General features: G+C 42.1%; 2 protein-coding genes and 1 long non-coding RNA gene across 3 annotated transcripts; 1 reads left to right on the plus strand and 2 right to left on the minus strand.

Moving 5' to 3' along the window:
- The first annotated feature begins 1012 nt into the window (after nt 1-1012).
- Nucleotides 1013-1988, plus strand: LOC109415309 (uncharacterized). The gene is made up of 2 exons (XM_029877872.2): nt 1013-1392; nt 1459-1988. The coding sequence occupies exons 1-2, from the start codon at nt 1183-1185 to the stop codon at nt 1795-1797; spliced, it is 549 nt and encodes a 182-aa protein (XP_029733732.1). The 5' UTR covers nt 1013-1182; the 3' UTR covers nt 1798-1988.
- LOC134285733 (uncharacterized) lies at nt 1694-4777 on the minus strand. Its single transcript, XR_009996580.1, has 4 exons — nt 4487-4777; nt 4287-4432; nt 1968-4177; nt 1694-1820 (listed from the first exon to the last, which is right to left on the minus strand). It is a non-coding gene; the product is annotated as an uncharacterized LOC134285733 (long non-coding RNA).
- Nucleotides 4778-11894: 7117 nt separating this feature from the next.
- Nucleotides 11895-13432, minus strand: LOC109623194 (PBAN-type neuropeptides). Its single transcript, XM_029877873.2, has 3 exons — nt 13204-13432; nt 13036-13133; nt 11895-12442 (listed from the first exon to the last, which is right to left on the minus strand). Exons 1-3 carry the CDS (start codon nt 13288-13290, stop codon nt 12106-12108), a joined length of 522 nt encoding a protein of 173 aa, XP_029733733.1. The 5' UTR covers nt 13291-13432; the 3' UTR covers nt 11895-12105.
- Nucleotides 13433-18443: the final 5011 nt, after the last annotated feature.

The following is an 18443-nucleotide window of genomic DNA, read 5'->3' on the forward strand; positions in this document are numbered from 1 at the left end:
TGAAGTAGCTCTCCAGTGTAAAACATCTGGATGAGATCACAGATGTGCAGGAGCTTGTCACGGCACTACGACAACAGTGCGACGTGCAGGTGGTCATCGCGGTCGTCAGCCTGCGAAAAGGCTTTTTAAGGGTACAGGTAGCCTCGAGGTAGCCGTAAGGCTCAAGATGGTTTGAGCATTTATCTGCCTCCGAAAGCTTGCGTTAGGTGTTTCGAACCTTGGCATAAGTCTGTAAAGGCCCAGACAGGACCAAGCATTGCAGGTGATGTAAAGGTGATGGCCGTACGGTACAGAGCTGCACGAAACCTCCCAAGTGTTTGGTCTTTTCCGGAATTTCCGAGTGCCGTCACCTTTTGTCCATTAAACTCTGCAAACAGCTCATATAGTCCGACTCGTCGGAACCAACCTTCGCGTTGAAGTTGCCAAAGAGGATCTTGATATCACCTTTCGGAATCTTTTCCCCGACAGCATTAAGTTGGCTGTAAATGTTTTTTTATTCTGTCTTGCACTTCGGCAGCATCGGTTTCTACGTAGCATTGAATCATGCTAAGGTTTCGAACCCCGTGTTCTGAATCTGCCTACAATTATACTCTCGTTAATACAACAGTGAGGGCTGAGTAGGAAACCAACTCCACGGTGACGAGGAGCGTGTTCGCCACGTAGACCAGGGTATAGCAGATTTAGGCCCGACGCCAATCTGTGTTCTCCAAAGTTCGTTCAACGGACTCTGCTCAGTCTTAGGATCTCGAGCTTTATACAGCATGCCTCATTGGTTAGTTTTGCAAGTTTACCCTTCTTGGCTAGGGTTAGTACATTCCAAGTTCCAATTCTATGGGGAGCGTTAGTTATCGTCTAACAAAGGTCGTTAAATGGCGAAAACATTTAGTACTAACAAATTGCTTTCTAGAGACTGGAGCTGGCAAATTGGCCAATTTAATCAACACGGAAGAAGATAACTCGTTGTATAAGCTAAGCCATGTGCATTCAGTAACCAATAAATACCAAAACTTTGCATGAAACTGCAATATCCATGAGAATAGCTTTGCGTCACGAACCATAAATTAACTGCACAGCTCCTATCAAGATACTGCACATCTAATAAAATACCAATCGACCAAACGCTGTCGCTCTATTACTACAGTTGAGCTGGGCCCTGATCGTTTTGCTGCGGCAGTACCAGCCATGCTGAGCTCTAGTGCCCTCGGTGGCCTACTCCTAGCAGTCAGCATTGGCTCCATTTGGGCATCGTTCGATGTGATGTTCGAAAAATTCGAACAACTCAACGGAACTGAGATTGTCAGCGTGAAGTTACGAGTCCGGAAGTACAACAGAACCATATCGGTGCTGGCCGGAATAATGGATCTCAAAGAGGTGGCGGACAACAACCTCGAGGTAATGGTTCGCCTTTGACGTTATGCTGTTTATCAAATTTCATTAAAAATCGTTTTCTACGTCCAGGTGGGCATCAGGTGCGCCTACAGTTCCAAGGGCAATAACCAGTTTAACCAATACCCGATGAAAATTGCCCGGACAAAAATGTGCGATTTCCTTAACAACGATTGGCGCGAATATTATCCATACTTCGAGAACTCATCGAATCTGCCCAAGGTGGGAGAGTGTCCGGTGCAACCCATGGAATTCTATTTCAACGATATGGTTCTGGATTCGAACATGTTCCCACCCTATCTACCGCACGGATTGTGGCGGATGTCCATATCGTTGTACAGACCCGGAGTTGATATTCCGGTAATCCTTGTGGAAGTGTATTTTAAGGTGGCGGCTGTAGGAGTGCTTTGAATGTGTCAAATAAGTCGATTGTACTCATTCGACGAGTGGAGGGACGTGGCGCAGCTCGACTTGCATATCGAGGTGAGAAATCTCGATTCGAATGAGGGGACTCGCCCGAGTAAATCAAATGGAGAGTCACCTGATTCGAGTCCAGTGCGAGTCGAGCTGCGTCACGTCACTCCATTCGTAGAATAAGTACAAATGTCAATGTTGTTCGGTAGTTGGGGCTTAAAAGGTGCACAGTTGACTGGATTATAATAGAGTGTAAGTGCATATAATATATACGGGTTTTAGGGTAAATCTATGGGTGAATGATAGATGATAAATAACTTTTCATAGTTGTACGTATACCTGTCTCGATCTCAATCCCATTTTTTCGGCAACGTCCCAAACGGAGGATAACGTGTCTCTGAAGGTGGCCTTCTGATGCCTGTTAGGAGGTGCTTGCAACCGCACGTGCCGAACAACGTGTTCTGAAAACACGTTGAAAACATGTAGGGACCGAATTTCCATTTTTAGACAAAAATTGCGCCTGCTACGTCAGGTTGCAGGTCAATGTGGGGATGGGGAGGAAAGTGGTAGTTGCAATCGCTTGTTGCCAACAGATCATGGAGTTTACTGCATTTGCACAAGTTCATGCGGATGTCTGAGTGTTGTTGAGATATAGCTTTTGGCAGAGGGTTCACACACTGTGGATGCCAGGCGTATTAGGTGATAGATTGTGTGTTGATCACTCTAAAGATGGTGCGGCACAGTTCGCATGGTTGCAGAACTTGTAGGCGTTATAATAATAGATTAATTTACACTCTGCTGTGGAGTTGGAAGGAAGGGAAACGGCCTATTGATCCTGTTTCTGATTCAAGTAATGGCTATAAATCCATCAACATACATGAGTTGGTTAGTAGACATAGAGAAGAGGGAGAAAATAGATTGAAGGATATGTAACGTGCTAGCTCATAGGGTAGGATTTCAGGGTCGTTCAAAGCTTACTTTCCCTCATACTCCATCCTCGGAGCCGTATAAATATGAGTAGGAACTGCTGAAAGTGAAAACCTTCCCAAGTAACACAGAAAACATCTTTGAAAATTAAATTCAAAAAAGATGTTGTAGAACAGTATTATAATGGTATATCTACACATCTTGTGTTGAAATCAAGTCTTAACCATGTTCGACAATAACAAGCCACCGAAAAATCTTATCATCCTCACTTCAAGTTAGAGTAACCTAAATTTAACGTTGATAACACAAGATTTCTGTATGATAGGTTCCTTTCAAGTATGGATGATAAGCAAAACATCAGCAGCACATAGTTGAAACTTTTGATCTCAAGTATGTTATAAGTACGTTTCTTGAATGTATAAAATAGATAATGTACAACATGTTCGTTGTCTCTTCTCACACTTGAAGTATTATCTCTTGTGCTTAAAAATACAATCCAATTCAAATTTGGCAGCTCCCCATGCACATATTCTTTGCTTTACGATTGTTGATGCTCAGGACTCGACATTGTCGTCCAGGATACGAATTTCCTAAACAGATAATAATCATAGAGGTACATGGAGCTTTTTGTGGAATAAGCTTGGCGACTGCGGAACTAACTTTTGGTTTGAATGGCTACGAAGAAGGAAGCCAACATTGAGCTTCACTTAAATGTCAGGTTCCATCCCGCATAACCATGAACCATACTGTTCGGAACTATGCACTACAGTATCTCAATAGTATGGTAGAACATCCAAAGCAACAATAAGTCAACACTACCATAAACGGTTTCAACAGTGTGATAGATGGTTCTCGAGCAAATTACAATATGTGAAATAGGCGGTTAAGTTATGTTACAATAAGAAATCGCTCATTTTCTTGAACAAAATTTTTCGTTTACAGTTTGCCAAAAGGTCGATATACTATCCATTTTTTGCCCAATTCACTGTTAAGGAAACAGTTCTAAAATAGTTGACCCATAAAATCGGAATAAAAATAAGCACTGTATGTGTAATAATTGCTTTACTGTGCATTATGGTTCCATAGTCTTTTGGTATATAGTTCTCTTACAGTTGAAATAATTGGTAATTTTCTTATATATGATAATAAAAAGCAACTAGTTTTTCTCCTATTTCTACTTAATTTCGAAAAAAAGTAAATATTAAAATAACAAAATCAAATATGCTAGAAAACGTCTTTTCTCGCAGTCGTCCCACAGCTTCTCCAACATCATCGCTAGATGTTTCCTAACTTGCCTTCTGCGGTTAGCAGAAAAGCATCCGGGATTCTTCTGGAAGAGTTTGAGCTGGGCCAACGCGAATCTATGGTGGGTTGATTTGCACTATGATGATACCAGCGTTGGAAGCACTACCGTGTTAGGGATGAACTCCGAAACCGCTCCAGGACATGCCTATAAGACATAAATGGACGATATCAGCTTGTTGTCTAAGTGGAGCACGAGCTGGAGCCTTTTGTTGCAGGTTAAATATCGTTGGTCAAATCGGGTAGAAATTACTCACCGTGGATGGACAAACAGTGTTGTGGATACGACTAATGATGGGAATGCATGTTCCATGACCGGCGTAGCAATGCCGTCGGGTTCGACAGCTGGCAGCTAATTCCGACGACGTTAACTCCTTCGGGTAGAAAACGTTGTTTACTATGGCTAGAAGAAACTTTTTTCAGATTCTTACTAGTTTTACGCTGGGCCAAAACTTACCTAACAAGACGTTGACGGCCGCCTTGGAAACGATGACCGATTCTCTGTGAAACAGGATTTTTATTAACGAAATCAAAAACAAAAACCAAATCGCGTTTGTTTTCGCTGCTTGCTCAGACTTCTTTGTTATTGAAATTGTCACGGCAAGCATCTCATCGGCTAGTTCTCGTTCACTCACATATACCGATGCATGCAACAATATGTCATACTGTTCAACATCAGTAACATGTGGTGAAATTCACGTGTGTAAGTGTGTAGCTTAACATAAATGCAAACCGTTTGTCAGAGGGTGATTTCATATTGCAACCATACCTCACAACTCATATCGTTTAAAAATGTCTGTACAATATAATATATTGTTACCACCTGGTATGGATTAAATATACCGTGATTTACAGTCAAACAAATTGAGTTTCATATTCTTCAACATTAAAGCAACTGTTTGCCACACACTTGCCACAACAGATAAAGGTCATGTATTGTTTGGAGTTTCAGACAAACTGTAATTTGTTATGCGGGATATCACATAGTGATCACTTTATGCACAGAGAACAGACGAACATGCTCGAACCAAATTGCTTGAAAATCTTGTGTAAAGAAAAAACAAGCTCAGTAGCGACATCGACGGTGACTTTCCCACTCAAAAACTTGTTTCGACAACATGATGGCGCTTTCTGAAGAAATATTTCACTAGCGCACCTTTAAATTTTCCTACTCAGATTCTGAGCTGTATTTGCATAAATAACAAGATGTTTATGATTATTTCACTAATCCAGCAACAAAATTTGAGCAACTCCTTGATAATTAGATTCATTATTTTTAATAAGAAACAAGTTGAACAAGAATTCAATTATTGTTTTCCAAATAAAACCAACACACTCTTTAGGTGCAACTATACTAGGGTGCACACTTGGTGACACTAGCGCCAAAAGGTAAAACAACGGCAAATTTGTACCCCGATTCGAAATTTGACAGCGCCGCGTAATGGCCACATTCCCAGTTATTTCAAAACAACCGTTGCAATGCTTTACACAACTGCACGACATGAGCTTGGACGTCTGTTCTCTGTGGTAGTACTGAGCGAACATGTTATTGAGAAGTCCAACATATGTAATTTAAACCTTTTTCTCATATTCTGAGTTCATTTCTATTGGAGCACTGTAATTTATCACAGTACCGGCTAGAAAAAATCGCACTTTTTATATTACGTACAGCCGTTTTTTTTTTGTCAACAATTATTTATTTGGGACAGTCTAAAAATTTATTGAAGTAATACATTTTCCTAATTGATAACAAATACAAATTCTAATCTAAAACCTGTCAATAATGCAACATAATTAAAAATGATATTCCAAAACTTCCTGACGATACTGTGTCGAGCAGCCACCATGTTGAATGTCTGAAAATTTGTACAGAAATCTCACATAAACCAGAGAGATGAAAATAATTTCTTTTTTTGTTTTCAATCCGATGGAAAGCGAATGAATTCAGGGTAAGTGAATGTGTTTATTTCACCTTCAATTTTGAATGGCACATGGAATTCGGCCATAGTGACCAAACATCAAAATGGAAAATCTATATATATATATAAAAATGCAGTGGCATACGTGGGACCGCGCATAACTTGCGAACGGAAGGACCGATTTTGGCCGTCTTAGTTTTGTTCTGTTAGTTTTCACCCAAGGAAGGTTTATGAGGCAAAAAACATGGAAAAATTAAGAGTTTTTGGAAATCGATCTTCCATACATTTTGATCGGGGACTTGGTCTTGGCTGGAAACTTGAAACGTCAAAAAACGCAGTAGGCAAGACAAAGTTTGCCGGGTACAGCTAGTTACATATAAAATGTAAGGCTTGATTTTTTTTTGAGTTATTATCAAATATCATAATATAGTTGGGATACTTATTTACATAGTGCGCGTTTTATAAGTTACGGTTATCTGCTGGTAAAAAGTAAGTTTTTTCGATGTTGATGAAAACATCTTCAATACTTAATTTTATGTTATAATAATGTATTGAAAAACATCTTTGGTAACATCAAAGATGTTTTATAAGCCGCCATTTTTTGCGCTTTTTCGGTGATATAAGTGTACGAAAATACGTTTTCCATATTTAGAACAAAACATGGACGTTTGTATGAAACATGTATTATATACATTAATGTAACAAGTTGTGTTGCTTGGGTTTCCAAAGATGCTGTTTGAATGGAACAGTGGTCATCCAAACTGCACAAACACTACAAAGTGGGGGGGGGGGGGGGGTGTTATCGATGTACACAAATGAACTACTAAACAGCGAGGGGTGAAAGTAACAACGTGAACGGAAACGAATAAAGATTGGTGAAATATACATTACCCAGGGCGACTTTCATAAATAACCTAACTACCGCTGAGGCTAATTACTTTTTACAAATACATAGTTTATTCTAATCTATGACGTCACATTAGCTAGGGTGATAATACTTGCGGAATTTTGTAGGTGTTTGTGGCCGATCCGGATCTTTCGCGGCCGGTGGATGGTACGCTGCGGTCTCTGACCAGCCTTTGCCGGTGGGATAATTGAGGTTAGGCACGCCGGATGTATCTTTCCGACCTCTGCCGGCATGGTGATCGTTGGCATGATGATTTCACGGCAGATTCGGGCCAGACGGTGGCCCATCGTAGAAAGGGGGGGGGGCGTCACTGGTAGATGAGCAGCCTTGTAATAAATCGCCAGTGCACAGTGGGAAAAATCGACCCAAAAAACGGATCTTTTAACGCCGCTGGTTTCGGTACGTGAAGTTGACCATTTCTGACGTAAAAAAATACGAGAAATCGATTGGTGCTAAATTCATTCACCGCACGGCACGGGAAGTGGTCCATTTTGCCCCATTTAGCCCTTTTTTCATACAAAAAGAAAATCAAAATGTACTTTCAAACAACTAACACGACCGTAGATCGTTGAAAATAGCTGCGGGTGTAATGAGAGGTTAATATAAATCAAAAAAATTCATGAAAGATTCTTTGAAATGCTTATTTTGCCCCATATGCCCGAACAACTGCTGGAAATTGTGGATTTTATATAGTTATGAATGGATTTTTAAGGTTACTGATTTGAATTTGATTTTTTTTGCATAAACAAAAAGCACTGGATAAGTTATCACCAGAATCATCTTCTGTAGTTGTCCAGTTTGCCCCATTTTGCCCCATAATCATAGAAAAATGAGATTTAAAATGCATTTATAAGAAACAGATACTGCTATCGAACGTAGAAATTAGTTTTAGTTGCAATTGGAAGCTAACAGTTATCATGCGCGTATATGAAAAATATTTTCCCTATTTTACCCCACATGCCCCTAAAACTGCTGGATGATAACATTTTTCGTATTATTTTGTGATGTCACTGGTTGCAATACATGAAGTTCTGTTATTTTTTTTATGTACAAATACGGTTTATCAATTAGCTTTAGAATCATTCTCGGGAGGTACAAATAGCTGTCCATTTCACCCCAATTTGCCCTGATTTGTTTTCGCCTTAATTGATTGATTGATTTCCAGCATTTGCTTATGTCCGAATTGCTGAAATTTTGGTACTGAAACCAATGCAATCGAAAGGACAGTTAAAAATATAACTAATGGGGAATTCAGGGTATTAGAAGCATCAATGGTAATCTAATTTGTGGCAAATATGCACACAACTGATTTGATCGAGCATCTCAAATATAAATAATTTGGTGCTTTAAGACCAAAGGGCCCCAATCAATCAATTTAGCGCATATTTGACATATTTCGTAAAATGCTTATTATGCCCTTAATTCCCCATCAAAAGCTGAAAATATAGAAAAATCATATATATGTCTTTTTGATAACTTTGGTTTCAGTACCAATGCTAATAAGGGAAATTAATTTATTCATTACCTGACAAAAAATCAGTGCAAAATAATTTATTCATTACATGACAAAAAATCACGGCTAATTGGGGTGAAATGGACAGCTATTCATACCATTCCGAAAATGATTCTAGTATAAATCGATAAACCACATTTGTATATATCCAAGATGTTTCAGGACTTCATGTTTTGCATTCAGCAACATACCATACAAAATTTGTTATTTGTGCTCATTCTGCGAATGGAGTGACGTGAGAAAAGTCGGAGTCGTATATCGAGGTGAGCAATCTCGACTCGAATGAGGTGGCTCTCCATTTGATTTACACGGCGAGTCACTTCATTCGAGACGGTATTCCTCATCTCGATATACGACTCCGACTTTTCTCACGTCACTTCATTCGCAGAATGAGCACAATTATCCAGCAGTTTTAGGGGCATGTAGGGTAAAATAGGGAAAATATATTTCATATATGCGCTTGATAACTGTTAGCTTCCAATTGCAACTAAAACAAATTTCATCGTTCCATGGCGGTATCTGTTTCTAATAAATACATTTTAAATCCCATTTTTCTATGATAATAGGGCAAAATGGGGCAAATTGGACAACTACTGAATATGATTCTGGTGATAACGGATCTAGCGCTTTTTGTTTATGCAAAAAAAATCAAATTCAAATCAGTAACCTTAAAAATCCATTCATAACTATATAAAATCCACAATTTCCAGCAGTTGTTCGGGCATATGGGGCAAAATAAGCATTTCAAAGAATCTTTCATGAATTTTTTTGATTTATATTAACCTCTCATTACACCCGCAGCTATTTTCAACGATCTACGGTCGTGTTAGTTGTTTGAAAGTACATTTTGATTTTCTTTTTGTATGAAAAAAGGGCTAAATGGGGCAAAATGGACCACTTCCCGTGCCGTGCGGTGAATGAATTTAGCACCAATCGATTTCTCGTATTTTTTTACGTCAGAAATGGTCAACTTCACGTACCGAAACCAGCGGCGTTAAAAGATCCGTTTTTTGGGTCGTTTTTTCCCACTGTGCAGTGGTTTGCCGGACCAATAGAGTTGAAAAACTATAGAGGACGAATGTCGCTGCTGTTCCCTTTGTTCTCTTTCGCAAACATCCCGGGTATCTACCTGTCAACTGCATACTTTTTCGCTTTGACATTTATATCCCTGCCTATCCCCGCCAGCAAAAGATGTTCCGGCAGCGACGCCAGCGACATTCTTCCTCTATAGTTTATTACCTCTATTGCCGGGCCAGATGAAACTCCAGCAGGTTGCCAACGGAAGCGAGGAAGGGTTCCCAAGCGGATGATTATTGACAGTGTTTCGACAAATGGCGGGCTTCCGACGTCATCAGGGGTTTTAACATGGCGGTCGCTGCGCCGATGTGCGCCGCCGCTATGCACTGGGAATCGGCGATGTTAGTGCCGACGGAAGATCCGTCCGCTGCACCTTGAGATTCGTAGAAATACACAAAAAAGAAAAAGGTCCTTTTCGTTGGACCTGACCACACCACATTAATCACCTTATGACGTCGTTTTTAGCATTCACACATTTTTAGCATAGCTTTACAATGGTAATTTACCTTTTTCTTGCGTTTTAACCTGTTTTCGTGTTCTGTTTCTTTCGATGTTCTTTGTCTAACTGTTTCATAGCTATAAGTTTTAAACAATTAGTTTTAGGTTATAATTTGCTTTTTGTTTGTTCGCACTAACCATTTTAACACTAACACAGTTTTTTTAACGTTTACAACCGTATTTTAAGTTTTACCCTATTTTATTTAGGAAAAGAAACCAAAAGTTAATATAAGTTTCACCATGCGGTGGCCTATTGTTCTGACCATTAGAATTAACCAAATACGCGTACTACACTATTTAGGTATCAGTTGTGAACAAAGAGGGAAAATCTGGTCAAATCCAGCCTTTTTATAAGAAATCCCCTTTCTCTGAAGCACAGAGAACAGACGAACATGCTCGAACCAAATTGCTTGAAAATCTTGTGTAAAGAAAAAGCAAGCTCAGTAGCGACATCGACGGTGACTTTCCCACTCAAAAACTTGTTTCGACAACATGATGGCGCTTTCTGAAGAAATATTTCACTAGCGCACCTTTAAATTTTCCTACTCAGATTCTGAGCTGTATTTGCATAAATAACAAGATGTTTATGATTATTTCACTAATCCAGTAACAAAATTTGAGCAACTCCTTGATAATTAGATTCATTATTTTTAATAAGAAACAAGTTGAACAAGAATTCAATTATTGTTTTCCAAATAAAACCAACACACTCTTTAGGTGCAACTATACTAGGGTGCACACTTGGTGACACTAGCGCCAAAAGGTAAAACAACGGCAAATTTGTACCCCGATTCGAAATTTGACAGCGCCGCGTAATCACAGAGAACAGACGTCTATCTTTGCTTTCTGCCTTGTGTAAAACTTTGCAACGGTCATATCAGAGTATGTGGTTATGCTCCCGTTGCGTGGCGCTAGCGTCCCATCACTTTCATTGTCGTGTTGTCATTTTTGTTTCCTGTGTTCGCCGTTTTTGGCCGTTTGGCGCTCGTGTCGTTTTGTGGGCTAGTGTATTTTAACGATGAACACTGCCATCGTGGGGTCAAATCGACTTTATATGTGGGGCAGTCTCCGTTGGTGGCGTTGAGGTGCACTTAAATCCTTTACACACGATTTCGACGTGTTTTTGTTCGAGCTTAATCGTCTGTTCTCTGTGGCGTAATGGCCACATTCCCAGTTATTTCAAAACAACCGTTGCAATGCTTTACACAACTGCACGACATGAGCTTGGACGTCTGTTCTCTGTGTCTGAAGGTTGGATTTGACATCTATGTTTTATGTTGTGTTTTGGCAATCATGTTTCACCTATGCGCCATCTGTGGATTGGTACTTGAATTGGCCCTGGTATTTCTTTTAAGGTCTTGTTCACACTACCCCGGTATGTACGCTTTTGAGACCTGGTATGAGTTGAAAGTGGAACCACAGACAAACAGACGTCTCACTCTACTCACTTCCCATCGTTTCACTTTTTAACGGATTATTCAAATATTCCGTAGTTCGCAAATCAGTCGCTCATGGCGCTCGCATCGTTTTTGCTCCTGTTTGACGTTTGCTCACTACCGCCATCTACTCAGTGGATTTGCGTACCACAGCATAATTAGCATTGGGCGATTATGTTTGCGTGACGATGATTTTTATCGCATTTTCTTCCAAGTGACACGCCTGTTTGTCTGTGGTGGAACGTTCAATCATTCGTGACTCATCAACCAGTGAGTTTGAACAGTTCCTAGTGTAATCTATGGAAAGGGTCTATTGTGTTCGGGAGGAAAATGGGATTGATGGTGGAGCCAGCAAGTAACATTGGAACCAACGGTTACAGATACAAAGAATGAGGAAACAGACGGACCGGAAATTGAACCCAATACCTTCTGTATACGAATCAGAAGTGGTAGCCACTTGACCACCAAGCCCATTGACGTTATAAAACAGGGGAAATATAGAACACAATTTCAGCTTATATCGTTAATTCTTTAATCACGTTATGCACAGTCATCTTAGTTACATAGAACACTCTCTATACAAGTCTCCGTCGCAGTAGGCGGATCCCATTGGAATTCCAGCCATAATTACAAAATTTAAATAAACTCCAATCGAAGCGGCCTACTGCGCCGCTTTGGGGGGAAAACATTTCGGTAGCACCGCACTTAAACCCTGCCGTCACCCATCTAGTAGGCGAAGGCGTCCAGGGGCACGCCTGGTGCTCCAAACGATCTTCCTAGCCTCGGCGAGAAGGGCAAGTTTCGGCCGAGTCGTGGGGCAAACGGTGGCCGCGAGTTGTTCTCGTTGGAGGTGGACGCGTCACGGCGGCCAAGTCTCGGAGCGGTGGTGTGGTAGAATACGGGCTGAGGTTGCCGGAGAACACGGCCCGTTAGCAGCAGGACGACGTACGGAGATCCCTGGGCTATTTCCGACGATATGCGTTGAGGTGATTCTCCCGAGTAGAACAGCGGGTTGTCATCGATTTCGTCCATCATTTCGTCGTGCAGCTCGGTGGCGATTGTTCTGTGGAAGAAGTGGGTTTGTAGTTGTAGTCCGTGGGTAGCTAAAATGTGAATTCATTCGGTTCTAGAGATATACTGAAGGATCATGAAAAGTTTATGTTCGCCAGTTAAGTTTAGGAAATCCAAAAATGATTCCGAAATGCCAGACCTTTCATAACCTTGACAACAAATTCAGATGTTTCCTGTATTTATCGGTTATCCCACGCCGTTCAAAGTTGATTCACTGTGTTTTGTCGATCTTACGACATCGGTTGGACAATGATGAACATCCAAAGTCATTAACTACTGATCCTCGAGATCTACCGAAAGCGTAGCACCACCAGCAAAATCTATTTTCACCGCAGTAAAACGCATCCATATGGAGACACTTCGCATAATCCAACTTCATTCAAGAACTAGTAGCATTTCAAGGAAGGCACTTAATTCTCTTTATGCCAAATGTCCTTATGCGAAACGTCCCACTTACTGCAGCTACGGCTTACTGTGATTTATGCCGTTTCTATGTCATTGGCTTGTCAACTAAAGTCACTTTTTAAAATACACTTTACTACTGAGTGGGAATTTTTCTCTGTGTACTCAAATATGTCCACGCACCGTTTTCCTAGCCGAGGTCCGAACCACATGGCCGCCGCTCGTTTACTCAGATCCTCACTGTCCTTTCCCGACGTTAGGAAGTTGTTGATTTTCTGCTCCTGCAAGGTACGCAACACGATTAGCACTTCAATCCGAGATCACACCAATCTTTTATCGCAGCATGCTTACAGTAGCATCGGGAACTTCTCCACAGATGGCGCTCCGTATGGCCAGGAAGATGCAAATCACGTTGAAATAGAAGTACAGCCGGAACATTTTTTTTTCGCAGTGTTATCCAAAAACCAATCACCAACCAAGATCAGTCACACACTTGCAATTCAACAGTCAAATAGTTGCCGGCAATGTTGACTGTTGGGCTTTGATTACACTTCTGCATGGATTCCACCCGATGGCGCCCCATTTTATACTGCCATACATCTCCCAGTGCCAAATCGGAATCCGTTAATTCAAATAAGACTTCTTTCTTAGCAACTCCCACAACAATTCTCGTGTGTCGTGTGAAAGTCCCCTGCAGAGTATGCAAAACGCTTTGCAAGCGCCCGGTGGCTGGCTGTTCGTCAACACTATCTGCCCCTATCTCCGAATGGGCGCCATAAGTTAATTGCCACTTCCACGTGACCACGTCTAAATGTTGGTTTCCAGTGGCAGCGCAGACAGAACAACATTAATTTCAATCTGCAGCTGTCAATCGGACGTGTTCAGGGACGCGCCGCGCACATTGCAGGCGAGAGAAGACAGGAGTTGGAAAAACAAAAGGATTATCCCGGTTCGGGTCCCACACACTTGTCTTGATGTTGTACCCTCTACCAACCTAGAAGAAGCACAAATGGCTAAAAATAATGCTTGCACAAAAAATCACGCATGATCGCAGCAGGCGGTGCTTTGAAACTGTGTATACCTGTCTGCACATGTTCGTGGGTTGTGTGTCAATGGTAACACCTAATGTCAAGTGGCCTTGCTTTGCGTCACTGCAGACTACGTCACCATTTCTTTTCTGTTTGAATAATTGATAATTGTCTCCTTGGCTACTCTTACAAACTATGAATGACAGTCATTGATTGAAAGTAATAAAATTTTAACTTATCTACACAGACATACTGCAAAATGGTTAGTCGACGACCAGCAAAAAGTGCTTACAGATGTATGTGCTTGGAGCGCCTGGCTCTCCTCGAATTGATCGTTCAAATGCTCAACAGCTTTGGTTGTTCTTCATCACTACCGCCGGTTATTCCTGGTGTTCGCCAAAGTCTCGAGGTAACTGTCGCAGCGGTCGACGTACTCGGTTTCCATGGACGAAAAGGTTACGGCACGGCATACAATTTCACAAGGCAGGCTAGTTTCCTATGTAAACATAAATTTTGGACGTAAACATGTGACGTTATTCTTATCGTTCTTTCACATGATCAAATGGATGTGGAGTACTAGATCGATTAGTTTACGTCTTTGAACGAATTGAATTACGTGTGAATGTTGTACACCGTCGGTTACGGCTGATTGTCGACAACTTGCTCACGAATTAGTACCACCGGCGAGCTGGAATACCATTCCGGAAGTAGAAAAGTGACTTTCAGCATCGCCAAGCCAATCCGCATCCGAGAACCCCCAACCACTGGCAGAATCAGCAGGTAGTAGTTTCTAGTCTTCTTCGCGAGCCACAGCACACGCTTCGCGGCCATCTAATCTGCTTCCCTTAGTGCGCCAAACGACGTTCCCAAAAATCGCTTCAGAAGCTGCGTTGCGGTAATTCGTCAAACGGTTTCGGAGCATCGGCCTGCTTGTGGTATCGGAGGCTCCCTTAGTAAATCCTTCCGAGATTCCTTCAGGAATTGCTATCGGGATTGTTCTTGAAATATTTCTTTCAAGTGTTCTAGTCAGCATTCCTTTAGGGATTACTGCTGAAGTTTCTACAAAGATCCCTTCTGGGATTTCGTGAAGGATTCCTTTAGAGGCTCCTGTTAGTAGGATTGCTCCGAGGATCTCAACTTGTCTTCTTTCAAAGATTTCTCAAATCCTGAGAATCTTGCGAGATTCTTTTAGGTATTCGTGCCAGGATTCATGCTGGGGTTCCTCCAAAGACTCCTCCCCTTTTTTGACATTCCCCCTCAATTATTCTTTCAGGGAATCCTACCGAGCTTCCAACCGGGATTCCTTGCGTGACTTCTGGAACCTATCAGGGATTCTGTCCGGGATTTCTGTTGTGACTTTCAAAGGATTCCTTCCTACACCCTTAAATGAAATGAGTAACTTTCACGCAGCGAGCAAAAAGACAAAAGAATTTTCACGCAGATTTGTGTAACACCGGATCAGCACATTTTTTGTGTTGATCCGGTGTTACACAAATCTGCGTGAAAATTCTTTTGTCTTTTCGGTCGCTGCGTGAAAGTTACTCGTTGCGCTGTGTACATCGAGTTCTGCGTGTAGCGTGAATTGCAGCTTGAGAGTGGGAGAGTAAGAGAGAAATAGAGAAACAGGGAGAAATTGGATTTTTAATGCTCTTAGATATCTTTAGACTGGCGCTTGAGCCTAGCTATTTAGCACTTAGCTATTTAGTAGTTGGAGGAAATGCCAGAATGCAGAACCCGTAGCTTCCGGGAAGGTAAGCCCAGCTCCCTGGGTTAGTGGGTTGGTGTCAGGCCCTGCGACTCAGTCGTAAAAAGACTAGCACCGAAAAATCAACAAGAGAAGAATGCGAACCGATACCAATGGTGACGACCACAGCGACGAAGAGGGACTTGCGATCGGAAGCGCGGTACGTGGAACTGCAGATCTCTCAACTTCATCGGGAGCACCCACATATTCGCCGATATACTGAAGGACCGCGGTTTCGGAATCGTAGCGCTGCAGGAGGTGTGTTGGACAGGATCCATGGTGCGAACGTTTAGAGGTAATCATTGTTGTAATCCCAGCAAGCACAGTGGACACTTTCGCGGAACCGAGTTTCTACCGACTACCCGTCCCGAGATTGCGTGATACGAAAGAAAAATATGTACAATCGCTGCGTTTCAACGGACATCTATTTACAAGGAATGCATAGTACGGACTAAAAACAATAACAAACATACATATTCATCAGCATATATGCTTCGTCGCTCATATGGTCAATCACACACATACACTTAAACGGCTACTTCATTTGACAGTTATGCTGACCTCTTACAGGGGGTTGTCATCACTTAATTATTCCATACATTACCGGGGGGCTGCCACTACTCCACTCCAACACTCCTCCTTAGTGGCAAGCCCACCATGTCACTGTTTTACTCCTCCTAAGTCAAAGCGGTTTACTCCTCTTCAATTGAAAATCGTTCTACAGGTAGTACAATCCACCACTCTTCTTAGCCACAGCAATCACCGTTTCACCATGCATGATTCGACACCTACTCGATTCAAAAACCACCGTACAGCCATCTTCCGTAATGCGGCTAACGGATAGTATATTCCTCGTCAATCCTGGTACGTACAATAGTCGCTTTAACTTCACTTCAACTTTATCACCATGTAATCCAACTCCTGAAATGCTTCCTTGTCCGCAACCTTTTGCCTTGACTGTTTTTCCATCCGCTAAAATCACTTCTTTCGCACAAGGATTCCACCAACCAAAATTCGCAGTAGTATTCGTCATGTGCTGCGTACATCCAGTATCGATGATCCATCGTCCTGTGTCCCCATCATTTCTAGTTGTCAAATTGAAACAAACACCTCTTTCAGAACCACCCACGCTTCCTGGTTCCTGTACAGTAGTCGATTTTGCTTGGTTGTGTTTCTTCATATCCGCTCGCGTTTCCTCCAACAAAACAGGACAATTCCTCTGAAAATGGCCGCCTCTTCCGCAATAATAGCACACACGAACAATATTTTTCCTGTTTCCAAACTGCTCTGTGGACTTCATCGCTTTCTCCTGTACATCTTCTTGCATTTCATTCTCACTTTTTCTTCGTCCTTCATCCAGCAGCTTGCCCTTTATGTAGTCCAATTTCAAGTCTTCTTCCGAACGACCTTCAAGAGCGGTTACCAGCGGGCTGTAGGATTCTGGTAAGCTCGACAACAATATCGCCACAATCAAATGTTCTTTTAGTGTTTCGCCCATCCTGGCTAACCGATGTACCGACTCTGACACCTTTGCTAGATGATCGGACATGCTCTCACCTTCGTTTAGCCGCAACGAGCAAAGCTGGCGCAAAACATGGATTTTGTTTGATAACAATCCCCGCTCATGAAAGCTTTTCAGTTTCTCCCACATTTCCTTTGCTGTTACAGCCTCCATTATGTGGATCAGCTGGCTATCCTCCAGTGCCAATCCGATCATCGCTCTTGCCTTTTCGTCTTTTCTGCTCCACGCTGACGTTACATCTGCTGCCTCCGGCTTAGGGTCCTTCACCAGTGCCCACAAATCTTCACGCATCAGCATCAGCTCCATCCTGAAGCGCCATGTCGACCAGTTGACATCATTCAACCGATCGAACGTAATTTTAGCATCTGACATTTTTATAACTGTTTTGCCGTTCGTATTTCGTCGCACAAAATTAGCACTTTGTACCACTGTGCTACGTCTGTTTATCAATCCACACAAGCGCGCACTTCACGGTGTCGTATACAATGCCTGTTGTCCAAGCTATAGCAAGTCCATGCACTCGTCTATCCGCAAAATTACACTGTCCGTACCACCGTATCACTTCGTTCTTGGCCTATTCTTTCACCAAGGGTACTTTTCCTCACAAAACAATTTCTCCAAATCTGCTCTTCGAACGCCGGGCAATAAATCGATCACTTTCTGAACCGTTCACATAAACGCCGTTCACAAAATGCCTCTTCGAACAGAGTACATTTTCGACACAATTTCTTCCGAAAACTGGGGCCCAAAACCTGTTGTAATCCCAGCAAGCACAGTGGACACTTTCGCGGAACCGAGTTTCTACCGACTACCCGTCCCGAGATTGCGTGATACGAAAGAAAAATATGTACAATCGCTGCGTTTCAACGGACATCTATTTACAAGGAATGCATAGTACGGACTAAAAACAATAACAAACATACATATTCATCAGCATATATGCTTCGTCGCTCATATGGTCAATCACACACATACACTTAAACGGCTACTTCATTTGACAGTTATGCTGACCTCTTACAGGGGGTTGTCATCACTTAATTATTCCATACATTACCGGGGGGCTGCCACTACTCCACTCCAATAATCATACCATCTACCAGAGCTGTGGCAATACATTCGATCGACGAAAGAATGTGCAGGTTGAGGATCAAGGGCCGATTCTTCAACATCAGCATAATAAACGTGCACAGCCCTCACTCCGGAAGCTTTGATGATGACAAAGACGCATTTAACGCGCAGCTCTAACGCGAGTACGACCGCTGCCCAAACCACGACGTCAAGATCATCAGGAGACCTA

The sequence above is a fragment of the Aedes albopictus genome, chromosome 1 (genome assembly GCF_035046485.1).
Source record: "Aedes albopictus strain Foshan chromosome 1, AalbF5, whole genome shotgun sequence".
Lineage (NCBI taxonomy): Eukaryota > Metazoa > Arthropoda > Insecta > Diptera > Culicidae > Aedes > Aedes albopictus.

What these genes read in the sequence shown, in the direction of transcription:
- LOC109415309 (XM_029877872.2), top strand. Translation starts at nt 1,183, where the DNA reads ATGCTGAGCTCTAGTGCCCTCGGTGGCCTACTCCTAGCAGTCAGCATT. An exon ending in TGGCGGACAACAACCTCGAG is followed by an intron (nt 1,393 to 1,458) that starts GTAATGGTTCGC and finishes TTCTACGTCCAG; the next exon opens with GTGGGCATCAGGTGCGCCTA.
- LOC109623194 (XM_029877873.2), bottom strand. Translation starts at nt 13,290, where the DNA reads ATGTTCCGGCTGTACTTCTATTTCAACGTGATTTGCATCTTCCTGGCC. An exon ending in GAGAAGTTCCCGATGCTACT is followed by an intron (nt 13,134 to 13,203) that starts GTAAGCATGCTG and finishes CGTACCTTGCAG; the next exon opens with GAGCAGAAAATCAACAACTT. An exon ending in GGACCTCGGCTAGGAAAACG is followed by an intron (nt 12,443 to 13,035) that starts GTGCGTGGACAT and finishes CTTCTTCCACAG; the next exon opens with AACAATCGCCACCGAGCTGC.